Source organism: Carassius auratus, chromosome 7 (genome assembly GCF_003368295.1).
Source record: "Carassius auratus strain Wakin chromosome 7, ASM336829v1, whole genome shotgun sequence".
Classification (NCBI taxonomy): domain Eukaryota; kingdom Metazoa; phylum Chordata; class Actinopteri; order Cypriniformes; family Cyprinidae; genus Carassius; species Carassius auratus.
This window is the reverse complement of record NC_039249.1, coordinates 7,655,186-7,682,548: the sequence shown is the minus strand read 5'-3', so window position 1 is coordinate 7,682,548 and position 27,363 is coordinate 7,655,186. Positions and strand designations below refer to the sequence as shown.

Below are 27,363 nucleotides of genomic sequence, written 5' to 3'. Positions count from 1 at the left end.
AAATTATAAGTTATATATATTAAATATGTTATATATTAAAACGATAATTTTTATAAGTTGCTTCCTTTTCACTACTGTTAAAGTGATAGTTCACCCAAAAATGAAACTTTTCATAATTTATTAAAGTTTTTCCAAATCAATCCTTGATTCAAATTTATCATAAACTTAATTGAATTGTTCTAGAGAGAGAAGAATTAATAACTATTTTTGTTCGAAGAAATAACTACCAAAATTAATGTTAGTGACTGCAGCTTGACTAAAAGTAATGACTAAAAGTTGACAAAAATGCAATGACTTTTCGTATACAAAAACTATATAAGACTAAAATGTGACTAAGACTATTAAGAATGTCTCAGGATAGACCAAGACTAAATCAAAAATCCCTGTCACAATTAACACTGGTTTGTGTGTGTGACTGATATTTTGACAATACTGTTTGTAAAATATTCACACCAATCCATTACTTTAAATTTTTAATTGCTGATCCTGTATGTAAATGTTTTGAGTCCTATCGGGAAAGTTGTGGCAGGGAAGAGATTGACTCCTAACCCTAAGGTTGTGGGTTCGAATCTCAGGCCGGCAATACCACGACTGAGGTGCCCTTGAGCAAGGCACCGAACCCCCAGTTACTCCCCGGGCGCCGCAGCATAAATGGCTGCCCACTGCTCTGGGTGTGTGTTCACTGTGTGTGTGTGTGTTCACTGCTGTTCACTGGGTTAAATGCAGAGCACAAATTCTGAGTATGGGTCACCATACATGGCTGTATGTCAGCTCACTCTTATCATAAGACTCTCTTCCTCAATTCTACCTTTATTTCCAGCTTAGATTGTAATGAAAGAAAAGAAGGCAAAGAACCTTGGTCACTCTCTTCCTCTCTCTTTCTCTCTCTCTCTCTCTCACTCAAAGGATTATGCGTGAATCAGTCTCAGATTTGTGGCGTATGCTGGAAGCAGTCCTCAGTAATTCTGCAATGAGATTAGAGCGATCTCCCACAGCAATGGTGTGTTTGTGCATGTTCATATGTTTATCAAATTTCCCAAAGTGTCATTTCAACTTCCTCTTCTAATTTTCATCATAATAGCGCAGGAAGATAATCTACACTTGGATCCAGTCATGTTTAATCAGTCTAAATACGGAGGAGAATTTCCGCTCTACATCCACCGAGGGAATCATGTTGACTCTGATGCAGACACTAAATCTGACGCCTGGGTTCATTAGGTTTAATGTTGGCACTGGGCTGTCTCTCCATACGCAGATTAGCTGGCACAACCCCATATGTTGTGTGACTCTGCCAATCCCCCTGCGTTCGCTTCGTTCTCTCGCAGGAAGTGACAAAGCATTTCATTTCCTCTCCAGCAGCAGGTCGCCTTCAACCAGCATGTTGATGTGGGAATTTGTGTTGATTTACAGTGTGGATGTGTGTGTGGCCTGGTGGCCCGGCCTTTAGATAGTCCGTCTCCCCAGCCAGTGTAGTTTCTATGACAACCCAGCATGCCATCATATTATCATGGGCCGCCATGCAACGTCAGCTGTGTAAATGTGTGTTTCACATGTGAAATTGCGCCAGTGTGAATGCTATGTTTGTGGTATGGTTGTGTGTGTGTGATCAGCATCAGTGTATCAGAGACAGCAACAGAAATTTACAAATAACTGCAGTGCTGCTTTAGCTCCTGCAGCTACTGCCTCCTAGTGTCCTTAATATGAACTGCAATCCACAAATGCACTCATTCATCCTATTTCTCATAAACAGAGCCATAAGGAATGATATCTTCCTTCACTCAGCCTTGCGCTGTAGTACAGAGATGTTTTATCTCATTACCAGGCTGTAAAACCGCAGACACATTGAGACTGGGACAGTAATGTGTGAAGAGAAGATAAAGAGTCTGGATGGAGGTTTGCACATAGACATGACAGAGAAACACTTCTCTCTCAGTGTTTGCTGTCAATTATAGTTTTGCTCATTACAGTGTTTGCTTCTCCAGCACGGACAGAAAAAATCAGATCAGAGCCCACCCTTCATGCTTCACTGTGTATTTTGGTCTGTATTTCCATCTTTTTCCACCTCTCACCAGATGCATCTTGCTCATCTCTTCCACATCCCACCTGTTTCTGTAACAGTCAAGATGTTTACTAGATGTTTCTGAATGTTCCGCATGTAGGTTTGTTTTGGAACAAGCTTGTATGCTTCAGAAGTCTAATAGGAAATATTTATCCCTCACCGGCTGCTCTTTCATAGCTCATAACTTTTCATGGAATTGACAAAAGCATCAATTTTGTCTTAGATCTTTCTCTAATGTAGGGCAGGGGGTTAAAGGCACTATATACTGTATGTGTATATATATATATATATATATATATATATATATATATATATATATATATATATATATATATATATATATATATATAATGTAACTATTTTCCAGTTGATGGAATGATGCATGTTTATAGTGTTTTTATTTTTAATTTTAGGTATAAATGGGTCTTTATACACGTAAATACAGATGCATAAATATACTATAGGAATGAATTCTCTCAAAGAGATCATCATATTTCAACTTTCAAAAGTTTGAAAACTCCTGCCTTAGGAGAAATAAAAAAGCAAATTGTAAATAAAAATGGAGTATATTTTACAAGATAATACAATTTTTCACTTAAAAAGGTGTGTGGTATTTGCTGTGTGTTTCTGTATAATTGTTTTTGAAAATTATTAGCAATTTATTTAGCAATTAGCAAATGTATATTTATAAAAATGTATCTATAGCATAAAGTGTCTTTGCATTTTAGAGTAAATTTTTTTCAACTTACAAATAAATAAGTGATTATTATTTTCATTTTCTGGAGAAAAAAAAATTCTGACAAGCTAAAGACATCTTGCAGCAGTCTCCATTCACCAATCTCCTTTTTTTTTTGGTTCCCAAAGGATGGTTCATTATCACAGTTAATCTAATAGGAACATCTGTCTTGGCCTATAGCCGCTTGGGATTTTCTGTGGTTATGTTAATACTGATGCTTACCAAACAAGTTTATCTGGTTCTAAATATAGACCTTCACACGCCTCTCAGACGGTAGGTCCGGGTGTAATAGGATGGGCGGTCTTATCACTTCACCTGTAAGAGGAAGTTCTTTTTAAAAAGAAGGTGTGTCTTTCAGGTGCAGCCAGGAGGAACTCAGCGTGTTCCTGTGTGTCTGTAAGTGTGTGTGTGTACATGTCGATGGCTGAAGGGACCCATCATGCCCAGGCTGTGTCCAGGCAGTGTGTGTTGTTTTGCCCCGCTCTTGTTCGGCTGTGATGGAGGTGGGCAGGGAGATGCAAGCCACTTAAGAGAAGACGACTTTTTGGAAACCTCCTCCAACAGTTCAGTGAGAACAACAGAAGGACAGACAATCAGCAATAGTGTCTTCTCACAGGTTTGGATAGGCTATTCCATTTAATTCCACTTGACTTTGTGTAGTTTATTTATTTATTTTTGGCTTGTGAGGCTGAATGTCTCATCCTGGTCTTATCCGTTTGGTGATCTCTTCCTGTCAACATGATTGGCTGATTCATGATTGGCTTTGTGCATATGTGTATTGGGTTAGACTCACTGTATATGTGAGATGATGCAGTGCGTGTGTGTGTGTGTGTGTGTGTGCGCACGTCATAAGGTTTATCTGGGTTAGCAGGACATGCTCGTTTGTGCTGATCTGATTATCGAGGCATTAATGCAAAGCCTGTAATAAATAACAGAACTGGATGGTCTGGACACACAGACACTGTTATTATCAAATTTTGTCTAAAGCATCTGTCACAGAACCATCACTAGGCCAGAACTGTATTCGGATAAGATCTTTTCAATATCTCAATCTTGCTCCTATACAGACATGAGATTAAATGAGGGCTTCTGTTTCTCAGGTTTCTCATCCTTGACAAAAGCCCTTTTCAATTGGAGTCAGGTAAATTCAAACATGTCAGTGCTTTTTCACACAACTTCAGGAAAAATTACAGCCCAGGCAGGAATGTCTGTGATTGCAGTATGTAATTTGTTTGACGTGCTTCCTCATTTATTTGGACGTCTGTTGCATACAGAACACATCCTTTATCTTTTTGCCAAGTTTCTTAGTGAAATAACAGCTTGCTGTTCATGTCCTTTTCAAACGTAAAATGAATCCATAAGGAATATCCAGCCACAGATGATGTTATACCTGACTGCACAGCACAGAGTATGATCCTATCATTAATGAATTCCTTTCTTAATTATATACATAATGTACATCAAATAATTTAGACCTAGGTTAATAATGGCAACTGAAACATTTGTTTGACAGATTAATCCCAATTTAAGTATGCTAAAGACCTTAGTAATCTTATATCCTTATCCTCTATGGAAGATATCTCAGTAATGTCAAACTGTGCTCTGATTTGCAGAGATGCCAAAACATTTGTCAAATATTTCCAACGCTAAATTATGTGAGCTATGCTAACCAGAATCATTTTAGCTCTGTCATCCTACTGTATGTCTCTAATTTTTTGCATGTCATTGCCACTTATTTAAGAAGAAGCTACTAAATTGACTCTTGAGCAAGCAGATTCAAATTAGTCAAACTGAAACTGATACAAAATGTAATTAAGCCCAGCAGAAACAGCTTGTAACAAAATTATTACAACTTAAAATCAAATTAAAATGAAACAATGAAAGTGAATTCAAAATGTTTATAAAATACTGAGTATTACATTTCTATTAGACATATGAATTAGCATTTTTTTGTAAAAAGGAACATATCTGCCTCCTGACAACTCAATTTCCATTTTTCATTTGTCACAAGATAATGAGGAGACATCTTTGAAAGCCTGTTGATGGAGGGATCAGCATGCACACTGATGTTCTGTGGCCATGTGTAATGTAGGATTAGCATTTATCAGCTCTCTCGTCTCCACTGATCCAGTCGCCGACCAAAAACCCATCATACCCTCGACCACTGAGTGTTCTTGTGTGTCCTGGCGGTCTGTAGATAGGATCACATGTGTGTCTACATGCACATATCACTCAAACAGCACTTCCCTTTGAGGGGTGCAACACACCTTTTGGTTGCAGCTCAAAATGCATTCATTTTTAGCATCTAATAAACATTAATATCTAAAACTGTAGACTAACATGGTTGCAGCATTAGATGCTCTCTTGGGTGCATGAGTATATCTATCACTTGACCATTTTGACGTTCAAAGAACTCTCTGTCTTTAATGTACATCAGTCTGGCGGCTAGCCTCCTCCCGTTTAGGACTTGAAAGTGTTTTTTCTCCTTTTCTCAGCCTGTGATGTTGCCCTAATTTTAAGTACGGGTTTTTAGTTCAACTAAAGTTTGAAGGAAAGCAACAGTTCACTCAAAAATGAAAACTTTACTCACCCTCAGGCCATCCAAGATGTCGGTGAATTTCTTTCTTCATCAGAAAGGATTTGGAGAAATGCAATGATTAATTTTTTATTTGTTTCTTAAAAAAAGTTTTTTTTGTAATTCACAAGATGCTAAGTGATGGACTGGAGCTATGTGGATTACTTGTGCATTATTGTGATGTTTTTATCAGCTGTTTGGATTCTCATTCTGACGGCACCCATCCATTCAAAACAAGTGATGTTATGCTATCCCTTCTGATAAAGACACACATCCATCTACATCTTGGATGGCCTGAGGATGAGTACATTTTCATGTGTGAACTATTCCAATTTTAAACCATATTCAAAATTAGAATGAGACCAAATATAAAGGTTTTGAATTGCTCACTGTAAAGCCAATATTAGCGATTTAGTGTGTCACATGATGTGTTAATTAATCATTCAATAAAACTTATATGCTAAATGGTGTGTGATTTGCACAGTATGTGTGCAACAGTTCTCGTTATTAGCACATTGCATGTGTAAGATCTGACACCGTTACTGAATGAGTCTTGGCTTCTTGAGGGTGACACCTCAGAGGTAGTAAATTCTCAGGCTGTGTGATTTAGTCTGTAATTAGCTGCACACACACACACTCATAGGCTCTACTGCAGGGGCTGTAATCAGTTCATTATGATAATTACTAGCTGTGAAAGGGACCCTTAGTCTCTGTGGGTGCTTTGGGTAATTGATCTGGCTCTAACTCAACCTTAACCAGACTGTACCATCTAACCCAAACTGTCTTTCATACTGTTGACACTGCACATTAATCCCATCTGATCTTTAGAAGTGTCATTTTGTACAGTAAGTGATGCAATCTGATTTTGTTTGTTCAGACAGTGTAGTCAATATCCGGTATATCTGCATCAGGAAATTGTGCCTCTGCATATGTGAACTCACATGGCACATCAGAGAAGATAATTGACAGGCATTACTGTATGTATACTTTCAGGTATAATATTCTATATAAAGTGTGAGCGAATATGAGTTGTATTTGAACACAACTCTAGACAATATTGAGCAGTTTGTATGATATTACAAAAAGGTCACAAAAGCTTTGTGTGGAAAGAAAAACTAATTTAAAGCTACCATTCACAAAACAAATAGGCTATTACTTGAAATATGATCTGACCTTTCAGAGACATATTATAAAAGTAGATTTCAATCAGATTTCTTACTAGATATGACTATGAATTAGATGTTTTACTGTTTGTAAAAATCAGATTTAGTTTGATTCTTTGCTACAGACAGATGAGTCAGATATGGCCAAAACATCCAATATTTCCTGCCTGTCTGAACAAAGCTTTTGAGAGCTCAGTTCTGCTTAATTTTTTGATTTAAATTATTTATGAAATGTCTAGGAGGAGGAAAAGGGATGGTTTTATATCTGAATCAAGAAGGGATTTCTTAAGGGAAAAACAGTCTGTTGTTTTGATGAATAAGATCTGTGTTTAACCAGGCTTTGCTGAACAAAGAAAGTGTCTTCATTAATTTTTATCGATAAATGTAGCAACAGTGTTGACCTGTGCTTCTGGATAGTGTAGCTCATGGCCCTGCATGCTGTTAGTGCCACACAGTGTTTGACCACGCCTTTGGAACACTGGTTGTTTGAATGACAGCTGTGTTTGCTGACAGCTCATTGGTGTTTCCATGGCAACTGATGGATAAGGGTGATTGGCTGAAATTGGGTTATTGGTCTGATTGTGTTCATTCATTGTAAGCTATACAAACAGCATTATTTTTTCCATTAAAGTCAATAGGAACATGTTAAGTTTGTACTGTTACATATGGTAAGCATTTGGCAGCGGATCATGTGACTTACTCGATCAGGTTGATTTCTTTTAAATGGACACTTAATAAAGATTTATTGCATGTGATTTGTTTATCTATGATGACATTTCCTGAATGGACAAGCAATATATCTTGGAGTTGTATAATTTGTTAATGACGCTTTTATGGCTAGGGGATTTAGTATTTTGGAGGTAATGCTTTCTTTTATATTTTCCCTTTTGTTCCCTTGCTTATTTAGTGGAATCATCTTTCTGTCTCTCTCTCTTTCACTATTATAGATTGCATAGTTACTGAGCTGGGTTGGAGTTATTGAGTCATATTATGAGTATAATGACACATGATTGTCCTAATAGCCGTACTGCTTTGACTTAAAAAGCCACTCAGATCCACTTTAACAGGAATTCAAGGGTCAGAAGATGACTTATTCATCCCAATAGTTTTTGAAAAACAAAAATAAGACATTTAGTAGTATTTTAAGGCTTTAAATGTACAAAGATTGCATAGCCATATTTTACAAAAGGTAGGTTAATTTCAGAGCAGAGAGGACCTGGGCAATGTAATTAGACTGAACGTCTAAGACTGAATTGTTTGTATTCACACCACAACAGCACCTCAAAGCCAGGTATTTGCATGGGAACAACAGACTCCTCCGGAGGTCAAGATTTGGTAGGTTAGCTGTGCCTGTTATTTCCTTCTGGTAGATGGTGTAATAACATAATTATGGTGCCACATGGGGCCAAACATATTTCTTTCAAACCATCTTTTCTTTCAAAGGTAGCCATGTACATGTGACTGGCTCAATAAAAAATTAAAAAAGCATTTATAAACTCAGTACTCATAAATGGAAATGGCAGCATCCAGAGTAATTCCCATTGACACAAATGGGAATGCTAACGGGTAGCTCTCGCTAGGTTTTATAACTACTTGGATCTAATCAGCTTTGCTGAAAGGAATCATGGGATTTGTAGTTTCAGCTCTATGTAGGGCATTGCAGATGCAATGTGTCCTTCAGATGACAGAGATGACAAAAAAGGAGGATATAAAACAGAAAGGAGGAGAGAATGACAGAAACAGGGAAAGGAATGAACAGGGTGAGCCAGAATGACGCAAGAAAGAAAAGAGAAAGGAGGAAGAGAACAGCAGGGAGAATACAGAAGTGGCGGATTTGAGAGGAACTAAAAAAGAGAGAGAGGGGAGGAGGATTAGAAGAGGAAGAGGAGATTAAACAAAAATAGCAATCATTGTGTGAGAATGTCTGTCCTTCGAGTTCCTCTGAGTCACCAGCTGACATCACACTGTCTGTGTGTATGTGTGTGTGTGAGAGAGAGACAGTGTGTGTGTGTGTTTGCTTGCACACTGTGACAGATCAAAGATGTCCTCATCTTTTATGAATGTGGAACCAGCTCTGTTCTGAAAGGATGAAGTGAGTGATGTCTGGGTCTGATGCTTGTTTCAGTGTAGAGGGAAGCTTCACTGGCAGATATCCAGAAGTTTAGACTCGCACATTTAAACCATTTCATCCATCACATTTTTGTACATTTGTTTCATTTTATTACACACACACATACACTTTTCTTCTTTTCTTTCTTTTTTCTGTTTTCTGAGCTAATTATATTTTATAAAATACAAATATATTACCTTGTTTCCATAATGTAATTGACTTTGTTTTCAAGAAAAATAGCAAAACCTCAGCCACACACACATTAGCGTTAATCTCCTAAATTAGTATATATACATACAATAGACTTCTGTTATTTTATATTAATCTAAATATGACTATAAACTAAAACAATCCCTAAATCTACTCCAAGAAACCATTATTTAATTCTTCTGTAAATGGTTTTTCTAATTGAAAACGACCCCAGATGTCCTCAAAGGGAGGATTTGACAGATTTAACTACCTTCTGAGGGCAGTTTATGTCCCCAGACACATACATTTATGAGCTCTGCTGGGAGTCATGGTGGAGAAAATGAGACACCTGTTGAAAGGCATGTGGAGAATTTAATCACCTGCAAAAGTGACTCAGAGGTTACACTGACATTGCGGCTGAAAGTGGCTCAAATCTGATTTTACATGTGACGTAGCCCTCCACTTACTCTCCATTTTTATGTTTGTATGTCATGTACCTGTATTGAAATACATGTGTAATGGTCATGATGCAATTCAGTACATTTAAAATATTAAATATGATTGCAGTTCAAATTAAAATGAAGTACATTGGCTTTTGTGTGTTAGTCGATACATCAAAAATCCTGTAAATATTTCTTAAAGCACAACAAAAGATTATTAAAATTGTAAATTATTTAAATTCTGTGTCATTAATTTTATATCTGGAGTATACTGTAAATGCATTTTCAGTACAATTAAGCAGATTTATTTTTCTCAAGGACTGTAATAATGAGAATCAGGCTCTTTGACTTTTATTCTGAATAAAGACAGAGACATACAGAACATACACACACTCTTTATTTCTCACCAGACCATAAACTCTGTTAATGAATTCACTCCCTTCGTATGTACGTCATTACTCTTGGCAGATTGCCTGGCTAGATTACTCATGTTGATTTCCTTAATGTTTAGTAACAACACTCTCACTCTCTTTGTATTCATTGTGACAGTTACGCTGTTGTTTCTGTCCCGTCAGCCTGTCTCACTGCTGACCAAGCTACTGTCGTTGTTCTGCCACGATCCACTTATGAAATCCACATCTCACGTCATGAGAGAGGACAGAATATGCCCCTGCATGTTTAGACAAGGACAGACTCTGTTATAATTTTATATTTTACTGTGCCACGGAGAACAGCTGTATTTGATTACTCGTTGAAAGTCTTTTATAGCTTCTCTGCCATTCTGAGAAGATTGAAATATCAAGGTTTATGATGAAAGTTAGAGATGAATTGATGACATGACCACGGTGAACTTTGGAAATGTGGCAGTTCCTCTCTCAGGAACTCGAGTCAGAAATGTTGCTAGGCGACAGATCAGGTTTTACTGTAAGCTTACCGTAATGCATTTACGGTTAACCATTGTTTGTTTTTTGTGAACAATTAAGCGATAGCATTGCAAAGAAAAAAGGAAGCGTTAGAAAGTGATCTAACTGGTTTTTCAGTGTTATGGTAAATCCGATAGAGACTCAGTTTAATATACCAGTCCTCATTAGTCTTTTCCTCAGAATTATTAAAACAACTATAGTTATAAGCAGAAATTTCTGCAGACTTTTTAAGGAATAAAAATACCTTTCATTTATGAAGATCTACAGTACAAATAACCTATTAAATACATATTCTGTGACTAATTTGATTGTACTTCCAGCTACCAAAAGAGCACATTTTATCATGTTTAGAACAGTCAAAAACCACATAAATAATGTGGTGAATAAAGCATAGAAAATGTGGAAAAAGCTCCAAATTTCATCTGGTACTGGTGATAAGCCACTGGGATTGAACTACAGGATTGTTAATGCAAGTTGAAGCCTCAGGGGTTTGTGTGTGTTCATTTCTTATTATGCTCAGTTTAACAAGCAGAAGACTGAATTTCATGCATGTGCAAAAGAAGCAATTTATGAACACCAGTAAATCCGATGGGCCGTGAAGCAGCTTCTAAAAATAGCCAGTTCTAGCATGGCATAAAAATGCTTCATTATGAAAAATGTGGCAGTAGGGAAACGTGTTTGCACACACACTGACTCATGAACACTATTATAAAAACAATCAAGTTGTTGTATTTGCATTAGCTGTCTTTTTTTAAATCTCTTTTCTCTTTCTTTGCATATGTTTTGTAGAAGAGTGTGAAGGAGGGTCTTCTGCTCAAACAGACCAGCTCGTTTCAGAGGTGGAAGAGGAGATACTTTAAACTGCGAGGCAGGACTCTCTACTATGCCAAAGATTCAAAGGTAAAAGCATGGGTCTCTGTGTTCCTCTGGAGCAGACTGAACCTCAGGTGGTGCTGTATAGGTGCTTGTTTCATTGTTTTTTTGGTGACAGAAACGTGCTACTGTCTTGCAGTCTCTAATATTTGATGAGGTCGACCTCTCAGATGCCAGCGTGGCTGAGACCAGCACTAAGAACATCAACAACAGTTTCACAGTAAGTAAAAACCTCTTCTCAATGGGTTTCTCAAAACCTAGTGAGCGATTTTGAGACAGACCCATTCATTCATTCCTTCATTATTTACATCTGTTTAATAGCTCACAGCTATATGTCTTTTGCTCACTCTCCTAGGTTATCACTCCATTCCGTAAGCTGATGTTGTGTGCAGAGAGCAGGAAGGAGATGGAAGACTGGATCAGCGCTTTGAAGTCTGTGCAGAAATGGGAGACTTATGAGGTTAGTGTTTAAAACTTCACCTTTGACCTCTCCATAATGTTCAGTTAATGTGCATTGATGCCCATTACGGCTGCACATTATCCAGTTTGGTGTTCCTTTACATGGATTTCTTAGCTAAGTAATCAATAAATGAAAGCAGCTGAAGTAATTGCTATAATTGTTATTATGTTTAGGTGAAATATTGATGTGAAAGAGTAAGCATGTCAATCCATTTGATTTTTTAAATCTTTCATGCCTTTCTTAGCAGACAATTTAATAACGTTAATAACACTTAAATGATCCCAAGCCAGTCTTTGTATTTTCTAGGTCTACTGTACATCACATATTTACAGTGAATGAAAATTAAAATGCAAGTCATCTTGAAGCGGGACTATTATAGGTATCTGAAACTTAAACTAAAACAATAAAAAATAAAAAAAATTAGTTACTTGAAAAATGAAACATTAACTGAAATATATTTAAACACTGTATTTTCTCATTTTCATTTAGTTTAACTTTATGTACTAAAGTAAATCTTAAAAATGATTAAAAACTATTTATAAAATATATATTAACTAAAGTTAAAAAACAACTTATTAAAACTGTAACTTAAGTTCAAATGAAAACGTAAATAAAAATGATTAAAAACATTAGACTTTTTTTTTTTAATTGTCAGAAACAAAACAAAAATTAACACAACTATTAAATTTGTAAGTAAAATTAAAATGAAAACAAAAAATATACACATTTAAACTTATTCAAAATATTCATAGTATCCTGCTTACTAAAATAACGTTGATATGATTGTACTGATCACAGGCCAGTCAGTTTAACATGGAGCACTTCTCTGGGATGCATAACTGGTACGCCTGCTCTCATGCCCGGCCCACCTTCTGCAATGTGTGTCGAGAGGCTCTGCCGGGGGTCACCTCTCATGGTCTTTCCTGTGAAGGTAAACATAAACACAAAGCTTTTTTCATTGTTGTCTATGCTTTTCGTGTTTCCCATTATTTAAGTCTTTTTTTAATGATCAGTTTGTTTGGATTTCACTTTTCAGTGCCATTAACCCTTTCATGCGTTATTTATTCTGCTTGTAGAACCAACAATGACGTTGTTTGTTTATAGCGTAATCAATGAGTCATGAAGAGGAACATTGCCCTCAGCTTGTTATCACTTTCTAGTGACGGTCTGTTTAATGCCATCTTTTCTCTGCATGCGTTAGTGTGTAAGTTCAAGGCCCACAAGCGCTGTGCCATACGATCCACAAATAACTGTAAGTGGACCACTCTGGCGTCTATAGGAAATGACATCATAGAAGATGAGGATGGAGTAAGTGTATCTTTGAATTATACATTATGCATGTGGTGTATCCAGTGCTGTACCTGAATCAATGTGTTGTGTGTACAGGTTTCAATGCCACACCAGTGGTTGGAAGGGAACCTGCCGGTCAGCGCGAAGTGTGTGGTGTGCGATCGAAACTGCGGTAGCGTTCGTCGACTACAGGACTGGCGGTGTCTCTGGTGCAAAGCTATCGTACGTCACCTCCCTGCTCAGTTTTTAAAACCGATCACAGTGTTGCATATATCATCCACACCCACAATATAACATCACACCCAATTCACTCTGTAACCATAACAACTAGATACAGCGTAAACACCTAGAGTTTACTGGAAAGACTATGACATCATCTTTCTACAGGTGTGTACCTTGTGTAACCAGTGTGTCTGGGTATGAGTAGCCGGTGATGTATCTCTCTATGCATTGTCTGTGTGTAGGTGCATAACAGCTGTAAGGAGCAGTTGGGAAAGGTTTGTCCTCTGGGTCAGTGTAAGGTCTCCATCATTCCACCCACTGCACTTAACAGCATCGACTCTGACGGTAAGGGTTGCCCTGGCAACTGCATCAGCTCAGTTGTCTCCATAATGCCTGTATACATTGTTACACGCTTTTGTGTGTCTACTTGCAAATAACATCATTTACGTGAAGTATAATCGTCACTATGACCGTTAGATATAACCATTATATATCTGAAGAAATATAGACTTTCTGAAATAATATTTTCTAGTTTTTTAACTACTTGTATATAATATGTAATATTTAACTATTACATATTTTGAGGTAAATAATATCAAAAGTGACAATAAAGACTGTAAAAAAAAAAAAAAAAAAAAAAAAAAAAAATTATATTTGATGCTGATCCCACCTAGATTCAAACCACACACATAAACAAATTGTAGCATAATGTTTTCTGATGACTTTAATCTGGTTACGTTTTGGATATTTTTCTGAAAGCAATGACCAGAAAACAATGAAAGAAACAAACAAACAAAAGTACTGTGACAGTCATGTTCTCATTGTACTGCCAAGATACGTACATTTAAAAATGCACTTTCAATTTTTTAAGTTGTATTGCCATTATCTTCTGCTACATTTGCAACGGAGACAGTGTTTAAAAGCTGGTTACATTTCCAAACGTGACATCCCTCCCAAGTTCTTCTCCTCTCCTCTCCTTCTCTCATTGCCTCTCTCTCTCCTCCCTCTCCAATCCCTCCATTGTCCCTCTTCATCATCCCTTGCCTCCTGCAGGCTTCTGGAAAGCCACCAGTCCATCCTGCTCGAGTCCTCTGCTGGTTCTGGTGAACAGTAAGAGTGGTGACAACCAGGGCGTGAAGTTCCTGCGCAGGTTTAGGCAGCTATTAAACCCGGCACAGGTCTTTGACCTCATGAATGGTGGCCCACAGCTGGGGTGAGGTTAACGCCCGCTTATCACACACTGCAATAGCTATTAAAAGGCTTTGTTAAGCAATAAAACTGTCAGGAATCAGTCACAGTAGCTTATACAAGCTTTTACAACTTTTACAAACTTTTTTGTTTGATAACTGAAACATTCTTAGTCAAAATGTGCTTTCAAACCAATAGTATCCTGACATATTTTAACATAGAAATTTGTTGGCCAAGTGAATTTGCACTCTGAACCATATTTGTTGTTTTTTGTTTTTGTTTGTGTATACAGGCTTCGTCTCTTCCAGAAGTTTGAGACCTTTCGTATCCTGGTGTGTGGTGGAGATGGGAGCGTGGGCTGGGTTCTTTCTGAACTGGACAAACTCAGCCTGCACAAACAGGTCCGAATAACCAGAAGAAAACATAGTTCTTACATTTTAATAAAAGATAATGAAAACAATCGTTTCTGATGTCAAAATAGACCAAGACCATTAAAAAAAATCATTAAATTCATCAAATAAGACTAAGAATACCTTTATATTACAAAAGATTTCTGTTTCAAATAAATATGTTATATTCATCAAAGAATGCTGACAAAAATGATCATGATTTCCATAAAAATAAGTAGCTGTTTTCATCATTGCTAATAATAAGAAATGTTTCTTTAATACCAAATCAGCATATTAGAATGATTTCTGAATCTGAGTTGTGTGACTGAAATAATGCCTGCTGTAATATCCTGCTTTGACTTCACTGGAATAAATTACCGTTTAAATTATGTTAAAATGAAAATTGCTATTTTAAATGTGAATAATATTTCAGAACATTACTGCTTTTACTGTATTTTTGAACAAAAAAAATGCTTGGTGAGCATAGAAGATTTTTTCAAAATCTAACAGACATAAGTAGTGTACTGTAAATGCATTAGGGTCACGTCTTCATTGTGTTGTGTGTGTAACAGTGCCAGCTGGGCGTGCTGCCGCTGGGCACAGGAAATGACCTGGCGCGTGTGCTGGGCTGGGGAGGACTGTGCGATGATGATGCTCAGCTGCTGCAGATACTGGAGAAACTGGAGAGAGCTACAACCAAGATGCTGGACAGGTGAGAGACAGAGGAAAAGAGAAAGACTGAATGAGAAGGAGCCAATGAGTGGATGATTGACTCTCACCAAACCTGTCTCTCTGTTCCTGAATGTGTGTTATGTCACAGATGGAGTGTGATGACCTATGAAGTGCCCACCAAACAGACTCCAGCTATCGTAAAGGAGGAGGATCCATCAGACTCTCCCTTACAAGTAATCTTGAAATCACAGTATTGCTATTTTTACTGTAATTTGATCAAATAATTGCAGCCTTGGTAGAACTTCTTTCAAAAACATAAACAATCTTAAAAACGCCAACCTTTGAATTTCAAATGCAAGTTTTCTAAATTATGTTTCCGAAATCCAGATTACACAATATGCTGATTCTGTTGCCACTCACTTGACCAAAATCCTGGACTCTGACAAACACAGTGACGTTATATCATCTGCTAAGTGAGTATAAAGATGGTTTGTGTGTGTGGATGTGTTGTGAGGGTTATGTTTATTTGATTTAAAACATATTTAAAAATACTTTTGTCTTTCTGTCACAGGTTTCTGTGTGGAACAGTGAATGATTTCGTGGCTGAGGTCGGCAAAGCTTATGAGCGGGCCACAGAGAATAAAGAGGAGGCTGATGCTATGGCAAAAAAGGTCAATCTTGAGGCTCATTAAACCTTTAAATGATGAGCCCAAAGAATGTGTAAATTGTTAAATAATCAGACAAATGATGAGTTTGATGAACAGACAAACTAAATGAACATTCATAAAAGAAGTTAAATGATTACTTAAATGAACAGATAAATAGACAGAGTCAAATGAAGAGTCCTGTTCTTTATAAGAAAAAAACTAAAACACTGTTTTGATTTGTGCTGGTGTGTCTCTCGCAGTGTGCCATGTTGAATGACAAGCTGGACTCTTTGGTCAAGGCTCTCAGTGAAGACGCCAATGCCCAGCTGGTACCATCCGGGTCCATCTCACCAGACGAGAGCGACACTGATCAGTCCAGACCCTTCAGATCAAGAGAGCAGCTGATGCTGAGGGCCAACAGCCTGAAGAAAGCACTCCGACAAATCATAGATCAGGCAGAAAAAGGTTCATCCTTAACCGTATATGAGTGGAAAGTAACTGGATTTTTGGGCTAGGATTAGATTACATAGAATAAACCTCAAGACAAACAAAACATTTATATATTGTAGAGTATTGTAAGGCAAAGCTTTTGTACTTCGTTAAGATAATTGTTAAAAAACATCAAAACATGCCCAGGGCTTTTCACCCAACATGAAATGGCTTTAATAAAAAACACTTTAGCGGTTAGTTTCTGCCGTGCTTGTCTTGATTGTATTTAAATAAGGTAAAACTGAAGCCCATTGTTTGCAGATGTACAGTACAGGAATGACACAATGTTACTGTACATGTGGCTACTGGACCACTTCAGACAATATTTAATTGGACTGTTTTCTCTCAGTGGTGGACGAGCAGAACAGACACACCCAGGTGCAGAGAATGCCGTCCTCCTCGTCGATCAAAATAGGCAGCAGTGAGGACCTCAAGGAGGCGGAGCCACGTGAGTATTAAACTCAGCTTATGAATATTAATACTGTAGAGATGGTACCAGGTAATTAGATCCTTAGAGTTTCTCAATTAATCTTTTCACTGCAAAGTTTTTCCTCATCTGTGGCTCTGAAATGTTACTCAAACCATTGGCATTTGAATATATGCCAGCTGTTCTTGACAAAATAGCAAATCAAATTGCAGTCGGCCTCAACCTGTGGCTTATTAAACCACCCACCAAAGTCCCTGAATGAAACCGCACAAGTTAAAGGATCATTACTCATATTGTGAATATGAAGGTCTGCTGTACAAACTAATACTAAAGAATACACTTGGTGTATAAATTAGGGGATAAAAAATAACAAAATGTGTGCAGAATGTCCTGGTGGGCACCATTGCTTCAGTTAAATTGAAGCAGAACCTAAATCATCCACCCCAGACACTGTCTAGAAAAGGTCGTCCCTCAGACATGTCTGTGTGAGCAGGGAGATGGGGAAAAGGAAAAGGCCAAGGATCGCTTGAAGGAGCAACAGAGTTAATTAACATCCACTATATCAACATGCAGAACACTGCATTAGCTCACATAAAGGGCAGCACTAAAGAATCAGTTTTCCATAAGAACTTAAGCTTTGTTTGTATATAATTCTATGTCATTTAATTCAAGTTATATTTTCACTGACATTATCAAAATAATTTTATAATCAATTTTTTTGATAATAGTGTATTAACTGTACTTAATACTGTATATCAACTGAAAATACTGTACTTAACATTTATCACTTCCACATGAAACTGATTCAAGTGTTTCTGAGTCATTTGAACAAATGAAAATCAGCTCTTCGTGTACATTTGAATTAGCTTTTTCAAAGAAAATAACTAGCTTCACTTGACAAGGGTTTGTTCTGTCAATTAGAAATAGAAAAATAAATTAACATTTAATAATAAACTTTACTCAAAATATATGAGGAGTAAGTGTTGAAATTAATTTGTCTGTTGTTTTGTGTGATTTTGCACAGTGAGATGTGTTAGTGTTTAATGTTCTGTGATGTCAGGAGTTTTAGGAGTAGAGCTCGTGATTCGGTTTAGGATGAGATAAAGAACATTAAGTCTATAATTTTGCAGTATTTTGCTTTATTTAAAAAAAGCAATAACTGCATATGCCATTGCAGTGATAGATGCTTTACTTTCTTAAACTTATTCTTATATTTAGTTAAAAGAAAGCTGTAGGCTACCAAAAATTTTCAGGTTAAAAAAGAATTAGAGCAAGTACATTTCAGTGTTTCATTTAGTAGTTTATCTTTTTTAGTACATTTTAAATCTGTTCATAGTACTTATACATTTTATAATGTATTAATTAATAACAAATTAATTATCATTGTGTTTGTGTAATATTTCTCTTTCTCTTCTAATGGCGGCATCTCTCTCTATCCCTTAATTTCACTGACAGGTCAAAACACATTGAGTCCAACCACTACAGCCCCTATTTTACTGGAGAAGTCAGAGAGCTTCAGCCCTGTGCTTTTCTCTGAAGACTCTGTGTAAGGCTGAGCAAACACACACACACACACACACACACACGTGTGCATTAAAGAGCTCTTATCTCTCTCCAGAGAAGTGCCATAATGACATCTGGGGTTCCAGTAGCTCTAAAACCATGTTGACAATGTAATATCCCACAGTGTGTTTGCTATTCCACTCCCTGACACACTATTCCAGCACAGTCTCAGTGGACATAAATCTGTTTTCATAATGAGTCCTTCATTCGACTCTCAGAGATGATCTTTGGTTACTGCATACTCTATGACTGTGCTTTGGAACCTATAGTGAACTGCATGTCTGGACAGTGTTAGTCGGCCTCATAGGTGCATTTGAAAGTTCAAAAACTGATATGATGCCCAGAAATGCAACATATTATGTTTTTAACCACAGCCTAATATACTATATGTGTTTCCAGGACTCATGTTTTCAATGTTAGGATTTTTTAATTAATTATACAGATCAGTTTTAGATTAGCTGAACATAAGTAAAGGCTGCTGTGCATGGCGTTGCAACACTATGGAAATCTACACATTTCATCATCTGTAGAATTACATTATTGGCAGCAGATCAGGACATACTCAAATTATTGTGATAATGATATTGTGTGCATTGTACAAATCTTGAAGCCCCAAACAGCCAAACTCAACCGTGGAGATAAATATAAGGTCAAAGGCTACAGCTGATCAAATGGGACCACTCACCATTGCCACCTCTGTATAGTAAATATAAAAATACAGTATTTATAACATTTTTTATGCTCATCAAGGATGCATTTGGTTGATCAAAAAACACTAAAAACTGAAATATTGTAAAGTAATATTATAATTTAGAATAAATGTTTTCTATTTTAATATATTTTAAAATACGGTTTATTTCAGCCATGGAAAAACGATATATTCAGCAGCCATTTCTTCAGTCTTCAGTGTCACATGATCTTTCAGAAATCATTATCATCTGATAATCTTATTATCATTGTTAAAAACAGTACCGCTGCTTAATATTTATGTGGAACCCATGATCTATTTCTGAGGAATAGAAAGAAGAAAGAAATCTTGTAACTATGTAAAGTGTCAATTTTGATCAATTTACAAATGTGTCCTTGCTTTATTTTAATTTCTTAATGAAAAAAAAAAAATCTTACAGAGCCCAAACTTTTTTTGTACAGCCATATATACATTATATTATATAATGCTTAATAGATTTTTATAAGCACCGCTCTTTTCATATCCATCATTAAAATATACTTGTCTAACAAACACAAAACCTTTTACCTTTGAGACATTGCCTGCAATTTTATCTATAGATAAATAAATAAATACATAAATAAATTTAGATATTCTATGTGTTTATTGTGAACAGTGTCAGTATGATGAGCACAACTACCTTCGCTGTTCATTTAGCACTCCAAAAATATGTTTGATTCCTAAGTGACTCAGCTTACACACATTCATTCTGCTTGTTTCTTTGTTCCACAGCCAATGCACAGAAAAGTGTGTGATGAATAACTATTTTGGCATTGGGCTGGATGCCAAAATATCTCTTGAGTTTAACAATAAGAGAGACGAACACCCAAAGAAGTGCAGGTAAGAGCGAAAAAATATTTAATGATATCTGAATAGTGTTCACTCAGTCCATAGAAATGTTTTGCAGAGAAGTGGCATTACTAGTCAAAGATGTCGTCTCTGTTTTTAACAGTAGTCGCACTAAAAACATGATGTGGTATGGAGTACTAGGGACCAAAGAACTGGTGCAGAAAACCTATAAGAACCTGGAACAAAGAGTCCAGCTGGAGGTATGAGCGCAGAGAATGAAAGATGCTGACATTTGGGCTGAATGCATTTCTCTCATTCTGACCTTAAATGGAAAGAGAAAACATTCTTTGTGCCACTTACTTTACTTCACACACTGCTGCTCTTCCATTGTGTGTATGAGTATGTGTACTTGCACAGGTACTGTTCACCTGTATAAGAGGTCATGGTTTCATGTTTCAGACATTTTTCTGAGACACTGTACATCATGTAACCACTCTCTTTTTCTCTTTCTGTCTTTGTGTGCAGTGTGATGGAGTGCCCATGTCCTTGCCGAGTCTTCAGGGCCTTGCTGTTTTGAACATCCCCAGCTATGCAGGAGGCATTAATTTCTGGGGTGGCACCAAAGAGGACAATGTGAGTCCATCAATGAAACTGAATTTGAGTTCAGCACTTGAACTTTACTTTACTTTCCAGAGTTGAACAGATGACTGTGTGCCCTGCATTTATCTTCAGTGCTTCTCTTTAATGTTCTGAGATGTCAATAAGCAGTGGCTCCTGGCCAGAGTTTCTTCCTACAGATATGACTTTCAGAATGCATCAACCACATTTACAACCACTCATCAATCCATCAATTCCCTTTCAGCATCATTTTTCAAGAACAAATTGTCAGTGCGATAAAGTGTGCTGTGGCGTATAAACAAGAAGCAATGTGAAACCAGTGTGGAGAGCAAATGATGGAAAATAGAACAAGATAAGAATGTTAAACAGCATTGTACACAGTACAAATGCAATAAGTGTGCTAATATATAGTACACTGAAGACTAAAAAAAGATACATTTTATGCTCTTGCTCATGGAATATTTCTTAAGTGTGCAGTATAATAGGTGCAAAAAAAGTTATATACATTACAGAGTATAACCATCTTAACTGGAGTGACTCTGTCATCGGATCTATCCAACTCGGATTACTGTAACAGATTCTTTCCTGTAAAGTGTATTTGTCTAGTACAGAGGGATATCATGATGTCATTTCCCAGCAAGAGTCAGGGTGTGCATAAGACTTCTGGTCCTTCCTGGGTTTCATGTGATTTTGTTATAGTTTCTTACCTTAAAACATGCAGATATACTGTAGAAATGGATTAATATAGACTTGTGTAAATAAATGTTCAGATCATGAGAATGTGGTGGACATTCTGAAATTCTGTCTGCTGTTGTATTCATGTAGAATTTCGGGGCTCCATCTTTTGATGATAAGAAGTTGGAGGTGGTGGCTGTGTTCGGCAGCATGCAGATGGCCATGTCTCGAGTCATCAACCTGCAGCATCACCGCATCGCACAGGTCTGAACCCAAGCCTACAATTTACTGAAACATAATTGAAAAATAATTTTTCTTTGAAGCCATGTTGGGATTTGAATTCAATATAATCAAAATGACTTGCAATTGCAATTCAAAGAAATGCAACCGTTTAGTGACTACACAATGTCTGACTAATTGCACTGTACTTTGTTTACTTAGTTAAGAGATTAGGGTTAATTACAGCATTCAGAGAAAAGTGTTTTTCCACCATGTAATATAATGTTGTTTTGTTTCATTTATGTCATTTATGGTACATTGTTTTATAAAATGCATCACCTGGGTGATTGTAACCTCATTTAGAACTGTTCTTACATCAGTTATATGAGTTAGAATGTACTTGACACTGGCTGTCTCCTCAGTGTCGGCAGGTGAAGATCACGATCCTGGGTGATGAAGGTGTGCCTGTGCAGGTGGACGGCGAGGCCTGGATCCAGCCTCCTGGCATCGTCCAAATCGTCCACAGGAACCGAGCTCAGATGCTCACCAGAGACCGGGTCAGTGTGTGTGTGCACGATCATCTTCTTTTCTCTCGTCTTTTAGAAATGTTTTCATAACTGACTGATCAGATCACCTCTATCTGTTGCGTGATCATTTTCACTTGTATAGGATTCTGATAAGCTACTGTCCCCACTGGACTAACCTAACCAGCAAAACCTCCTTCGTCAACCAGTTTCACCAGAAAAACAAGCTTATCAGCTTAGTTTTGCAGTCAAGTCACCTTTATTTATATACTGTTATATTCAATAGATTTTTTTCAAAGCAGCTTAACAGGAAGATAGAAGAAATGTCATCAAGTTTATACAAATTCTAATAATTTTGTAAAACACAGACAATAATTGTTCAGCTCAGGTCAGTTCAGTGCTTGCTTACTTCAGTTTATAAACTGTAAAAATTAAAAGTTATGAAATGAGTTCAGTTCAGTGTTGATTCAGTTAAAATTCAGTAACAAAAATGTATCCATTATAAAACAAAGATGTTTAAGAAATAAAGCAGTTCTAGAGTGTTATCATCCAGCTCAAGTCAGTTCAAGTTTGGTTCATTTAGCATTTATTAGTGTGTACAAGTTTTGCATTTTTTTTAATACAGCAAAAACTGTATTGTTGTGAAATATTACAATCTAAAGTAAATCTTTTAAATTGTTTGTATTTTAGTTTTATATTTCCAAATATTTGAAAGTGTCATTTATTCATTTTAATTTTAACTCTTCGATGTCACATAATGGTTCAGAAATCTTTCTAATATGCTGACTTAGTGCTCAGTGGACATTTCCTATAATTATTATCAATGTCAGATGTCGTTTTCTGACCTCAAACTGTAGTGCAGATGTGTCAACATTGTGTGTTGCTGTAACACTAGGCCTTCGAGAGCACGCTGAAATCATGGGAAGACAAGCGGAAAGGTGAAAGCCGCCCAGCCCGACCCCGACTGAATTCCCAGCAGTCCATGGAGTATCTGACAGAGGAGGAGTGTGCGCAGGTGCAGCAGCTTGGTTTAGTGGCCGACACACTCATCAACAGGTGTGTCTGTGTGTGCCTGAATGAAGAGTCTGTGACATCCACACAAATTAAGTTTGTAACCCAACAGGAATGTCACGCCACAGTGAATATCAATGCATACACTTGTGGGAAACATAACTATTTCATAACTATTTGATGGCCACTGAAGAAATGTCCTGTATCTGTTTCACCTGAAACCACACCCATTACTGTAACTTCTAATCCTCAGAAATGTGCCACTTCCTTGTATTAATTCACAAGTCATTTTAGCATGTATTAAAGGCTTATGTGAAGGAAGAGCATGTGTTAGGCTGCAGCTGATTGTGTCGTGATGATGTTTTGTAGGATTCGGGAGGTGGCTAAGACTCATAAGGTGGTGGAGCAGGAATTAGCTCACTCTGTCAATGCCAGTGCTGCGGTCCTGAGTGAGGCCTTCCCCTCCAAACCCTCCAGTCCTGAGGTGAACTAAACTGTTTTGTTGTTGGACCATTAACCTATGTTTAACAACCAAGTTGAACTCAGTTCCACCTGCTTCATTCTGTTTGAATGGGATAATTACTGTACATTATTATATAAGCTCAAAATTTTTCATCACCTACAATTAAAATACATGGTAGGGGGTAATAATGTTACTAAAACAAATTTTTATAATAAATAATTCAATAAATAATGTGTTTATAATCTGTATATAAACACTATTGTTGAAAGGTTTGGACTTTTTTTGAAAGAAATTAATACATAATGCTTTTTGGAAGTCAATGGAAAGACATTGCTGAAAATCACCTTTACATCACATGAATAAATATTTAAAAATATACTGAATAGTGCACATTGTGATAATATTTATCAATTTTACTGTTTTACTGTATTTTTATCAAGTAACCAAAGCAACCTCAAAACCATTAAACAATCTTAATGTCAAACGTTTGAACAGTACAACATATACAGTACAGTCCAAATGTGTGACTCCACTGGTGAATATGATTGCTTCAATGACAACAGCATTTACTGTAAGCTACATTAACTCCACAAACTCCAAAAACCCGATCCGGAAACAAGGATGCAGTTAATGTCACAAATATTCTTAAAAAAAACGGAACATTCTGCTCACTCTATGAGTTTAAATGTTTTGAGTGAGAGCTCCACTGTATATATATTCATAGCTCATAGCAGTGAGGGATGTGATGAGGAACAGCTCAGCTCAGCTCAGCTCTGCTTTAAAGCTTTAGTGCAGCTTCCAGTCTTCAGGCTGAGACCTTCAGCATGTTCTTATTGAGCTGCTCATGCTGTTCTCCACAGGACCTCCATTGAGCAGCCAATAGAAGAATAACTGAAGGAACTAAACAACGCTGTGTGTTAATCACTGAACAGCAAGAGTCTGTCAGGAAGTCAAACTAAACCTGAACTGTGACCATGTGTGTGATTCCTCTGCAGGGTTTGAGTCGCAGTACAGCTGTAGACATTGTCAACAGCAGTAAAGTTCTCCAGCAAGAGACCAAGATGCTGCTGGAGGGGAAACTGCTGGTGAGCGCCATCACTGTCTCTCTCTGGCCTGTTCTTGTACAGAAGCACAGTCTGAAATATGATAAAGACATTTTCTGTGTGTGTGTGTAGCAGTGGGAGCCTTCTCAAAAAGAAGAGCTTCTTTCCACGGTGGACAGCCTCAGCGCTGAGTTACTCAAGCTGGAGGACATTCACTGGATCTGTCCCAGCATGCACTGCTCTGAAGAGGTTTGTCCTACACAGCATTCATGTCTCCAGAGCTTAACTTTGAGTGTGTCCCTATAGACTTGCATTGTACAGTAGTTAGAATTACTTTATTTATAAAGCACATCAGCTGGATTCCGAAAGTATAAAGCACATTCATTTACTTCAAATAAAAGTTGTTTAGATATGGTATGATTTCAACTTTTAAAAAAAATAATTTAATGTTTTTGAAATCAAGAAGACTGCATTTCTTTGATCAAAAACACAGTAGAATAGCAATATTATTACAATCTATAAAGCTGTTTTCTATTTTTAGTATACATCCTTTTGGACTTCATTGCACATCACCCTCTCTCTCTTCTTGTCTTCCTGTTGTTCGTTTAATTCCAGGACCCATCCCGTGTGCCAGGGAAAAGCAGTATGAAGCTGAAAATCATGCCTAAGGGGAAGAAGGAGAGAGAGAGGTTACACAAGCAGCGGTCCAGCGGCTCTCTGTCAGGTAAGAGACACACTGACCAGCCTCATAATCTCACCATCATGCTGCTTCATATCCAGCTGATTGGGAACTAATTATGTACGATCATCTCATAAACTCATGTGTTGCATAGAATTCCTTGTGCAATGTACAGTACTTGTCAAAACATTATGGTTTCAATTTTTGTTTCAAGCATTTTGGTTTTTAAAAGAAAATTCAAGTCTCTTGCTTGTATGCTTATCAAGGCTGCATTTATTTTGCCATCACAGAAATACATTAATTTTTTTTAAAAACAGATCTTTTAAATTGTAACATTTCACAGTATTAGTCTTTCTACTGTATTCCTGAGTCCATAAATGCAGCCTTAGTATGCATGAGAGAGTCCATTAAGAACATCGTTTCCAGACTATTATTCCAGACAATAATTAATCGCACCAAATTAATTGTATCTTAAACTCACAACCTTATTCTTCTAACACGTGTTTGCACCGCTCAGGATCTTGGGATATCAAGGGCGGGATGTGTGATGTGGATCCTGCAGGCAACTGAAGAGCCGAAGTGGTTTGTCATGAGGACCCACTCTGCCACGGGACGCTGCTTTATGCCCAGTGAGGGAGGACAGGAGAGCCCCTGTGCAGACACATGCCCCACCCCAGTGTTTGTGCGCAGCCCGGCACTGCATTACTGAGCTTCTGTTACGTTTCTTCTGCACCTGCGGACGGCAGGCGTCACGGGAAATGCTCATCATCAGAGAGCAGGAAGTGGATCGTCCATCATCTCTCTCTGTTTCCCGTGCGCAACCAAATCTGTTCGCTTTATGATCTTGTTACTTTTTTCTTCGTTTCTTAGTATTCAAGCCGTCAGACACAAACTACTGTATAAACTTTCTTTGCTCTTCAAAAAAAAAACAAAAAAACATTTCTTTGGCCCCGTCCTGTCGCCGCCTGATCAACAAGAAAGGAACTAACTAAATCAAACTAAACAATTGTATTAAAATGAAGACGATTAAACACATGCAAAAAAGGAATCTCCTGATGAATGAATGTATGCTGGACCTGTATTATTCGTCAAACTGGCTGAATAGTTATTCTGCATCTAGTCTCTGTATCTCTCTCCATCAAAGACCATCTAGTTTCTGCATGCCTTTCATGCCCTTATGCAGGAAATAAAGGTCTACTTTTTCTCTTTACTCTCGGATCGTCAGCCAAGTGTATCACTAGTGTGTCATTGAGCCGTCGTTCTAGAAGCTTCAGTGCCGTAACTCTTGTGCCAAGTGAGTAAATGGAGCGCAGTGGTTTAAAGTGAGCTGTTTCTTTACTTTTTTCTGCAGGGAAATCTTGTGAAAGAAAGTGATGCTGTATGTCGTACATTTCAAGATGTATTTTATCTCGCCTTGCACTTTAATAGAGAAAACAAATGTTTAAAAAAGCAAACTTAAAAGGTTGTGTGTTTGGTTTTATCATATGAAAACTGGTACCCCATTCATGGAAACCCTATGATGGGATATGTTACATATAAGACAGTATATAATCCAATTTATGAATGTTTTTCAACTGTCACCCCTTTTCGGGGTCAGTGTGTACATGGAAACCCAGAGGGAACGCAGAACTTGACCTTGCCTAATGTGTGGATCACAAACAGTATTTATCAACAGATGGTACAGTGTAACATTTTTCCATAAAAAGAGATAATATACATGATACTGGACAACTTAATTGTTTTCTTGTGAGCCAAAGTCTAGCAGTATTGCTCTGTAAAAAAAGAAAATGACAAATAGGTCTAGATTTGAAAGTTTCTGGACAGTCTTAATGCTGATTGTGCCCCTCAAAGTTGGATTGTATTTTTTTTTTATTATAAATTTGCATGTCTTTGTTTCAAACTTCCTCATCTGTGATGAACTGTTGCTGCGTGCTTAATTTTGATTGACATAGCAAACGTTACTTTGACCATCACTGCGTATCAGCACATGGATTATGACTTTGGTAATCAGGTACAAGCGGAAGGCAATGATTTTATGAACAGAAAATGTATTTTTTAATTTTCTCTTTGAACTGAGAAAAAGAACCAAAACAGGTACCAATCCTCTTCATTGTCAAGACTACTGTTTACTTTTAAACTGTATTATTTATCCTTTTTATTTAAAGTATTTTGCCATATGGGTTGCAGTCAAGCTTCTATG

General features: G+C 37.2%; 1 protein-coding gene across 3 annotated transcripts in view; it reads left to right on the top strand.

The window, feature by feature from the left end:
* LOC113105725 (diacylglycerol kinase delta) overlaps positions 1-27,318 on the top strand; it is a 60,320-nt gene extending 33,002 nt beyond the window's left edge. For 2 of the 3 annotated variants that reach the window (XM_026266977.1, XM_026266978.1), the window contains exons 3-29: positions 10,985-11,095; positions 11,208-11,288; positions 11,424-11,528; positions 12,327-12,459; positions 12,730-12,836; positions 12,915-13,040; positions 13,283-13,385; positions 14,094-14,253; positions 14,521-14,629; positions 15,190-15,329; positions 15,438-15,522; positions 15,677-15,762; positions 15,861-15,960; positions 16,197-16,401; positions 16,775-16,873; positions 18,308-18,398; positions 19,875-19,982; positions 20,095-20,191; positions 20,457-20,564; positions 21,375-21,488; positions 21,866-22,000; positions 22,863-23,023; positions 23,348-23,462; positions 24,437-24,526; positions 24,617-24,733; positions 25,100-25,208; positions 25,681-27,318. In XM_026266977.1, the coding sequence (XP_026122762.1) occupies positions 10,985-11,095; positions 11,208-11,288; positions 11,424-11,528; positions 12,327-12,459; positions 12,730-12,836; positions 12,915-13,040; positions 13,283-13,385; positions 14,094-14,253; positions 14,521-14,629; positions 15,190-15,329; positions 15,438-15,522; positions 15,677-15,762; positions 15,861-15,960; positions 16,197-16,401; positions 16,775-16,873; positions 18,308-18,398; positions 19,875-19,982; positions 20,095-20,191; positions 20,457-20,564; positions 21,375-21,488; positions 21,866-22,000; positions 22,863-23,023; positions 23,348-23,462; positions 24,437-24,526; positions 24,617-24,733; positions 25,100-25,208; positions 25,681-25,733 (3,048 nt within the window). In that variant the 3' untranslated portion in view covers positions 25,734-27,318. Of the gene's footprint in view, positions 1-3,150; positions 3,412-10,984; positions 11,096-11,207; positions 11,289-11,423; positions 11,529-12,326; positions 12,460-12,729; positions 12,837-12,914; positions 13,041-13,282; positions 13,386-14,093; positions 14,254-14,520; positions 14,630-15,189; positions 15,330-15,437; positions 15,523-15,676; positions 15,763-15,860; positions 15,961-16,196; positions 16,402-16,774; positions 16,874-18,307; positions 18,399-19,874; positions 19,983-20,094; positions 20,192-20,456; positions 20,565-21,374; positions 21,489-21,865; positions 22,001-22,862; positions 23,024-23,347; positions 23,463-24,436; positions 24,527-24,616; positions 24,734-25,099; positions 25,209-25,680 lie in introns of those variants that run through there. The other variant, XM_026266979.1, reaches the window with a different exon arrangement.
* Positions 27,319-27,363: the final 45 nt, after the last annotated feature.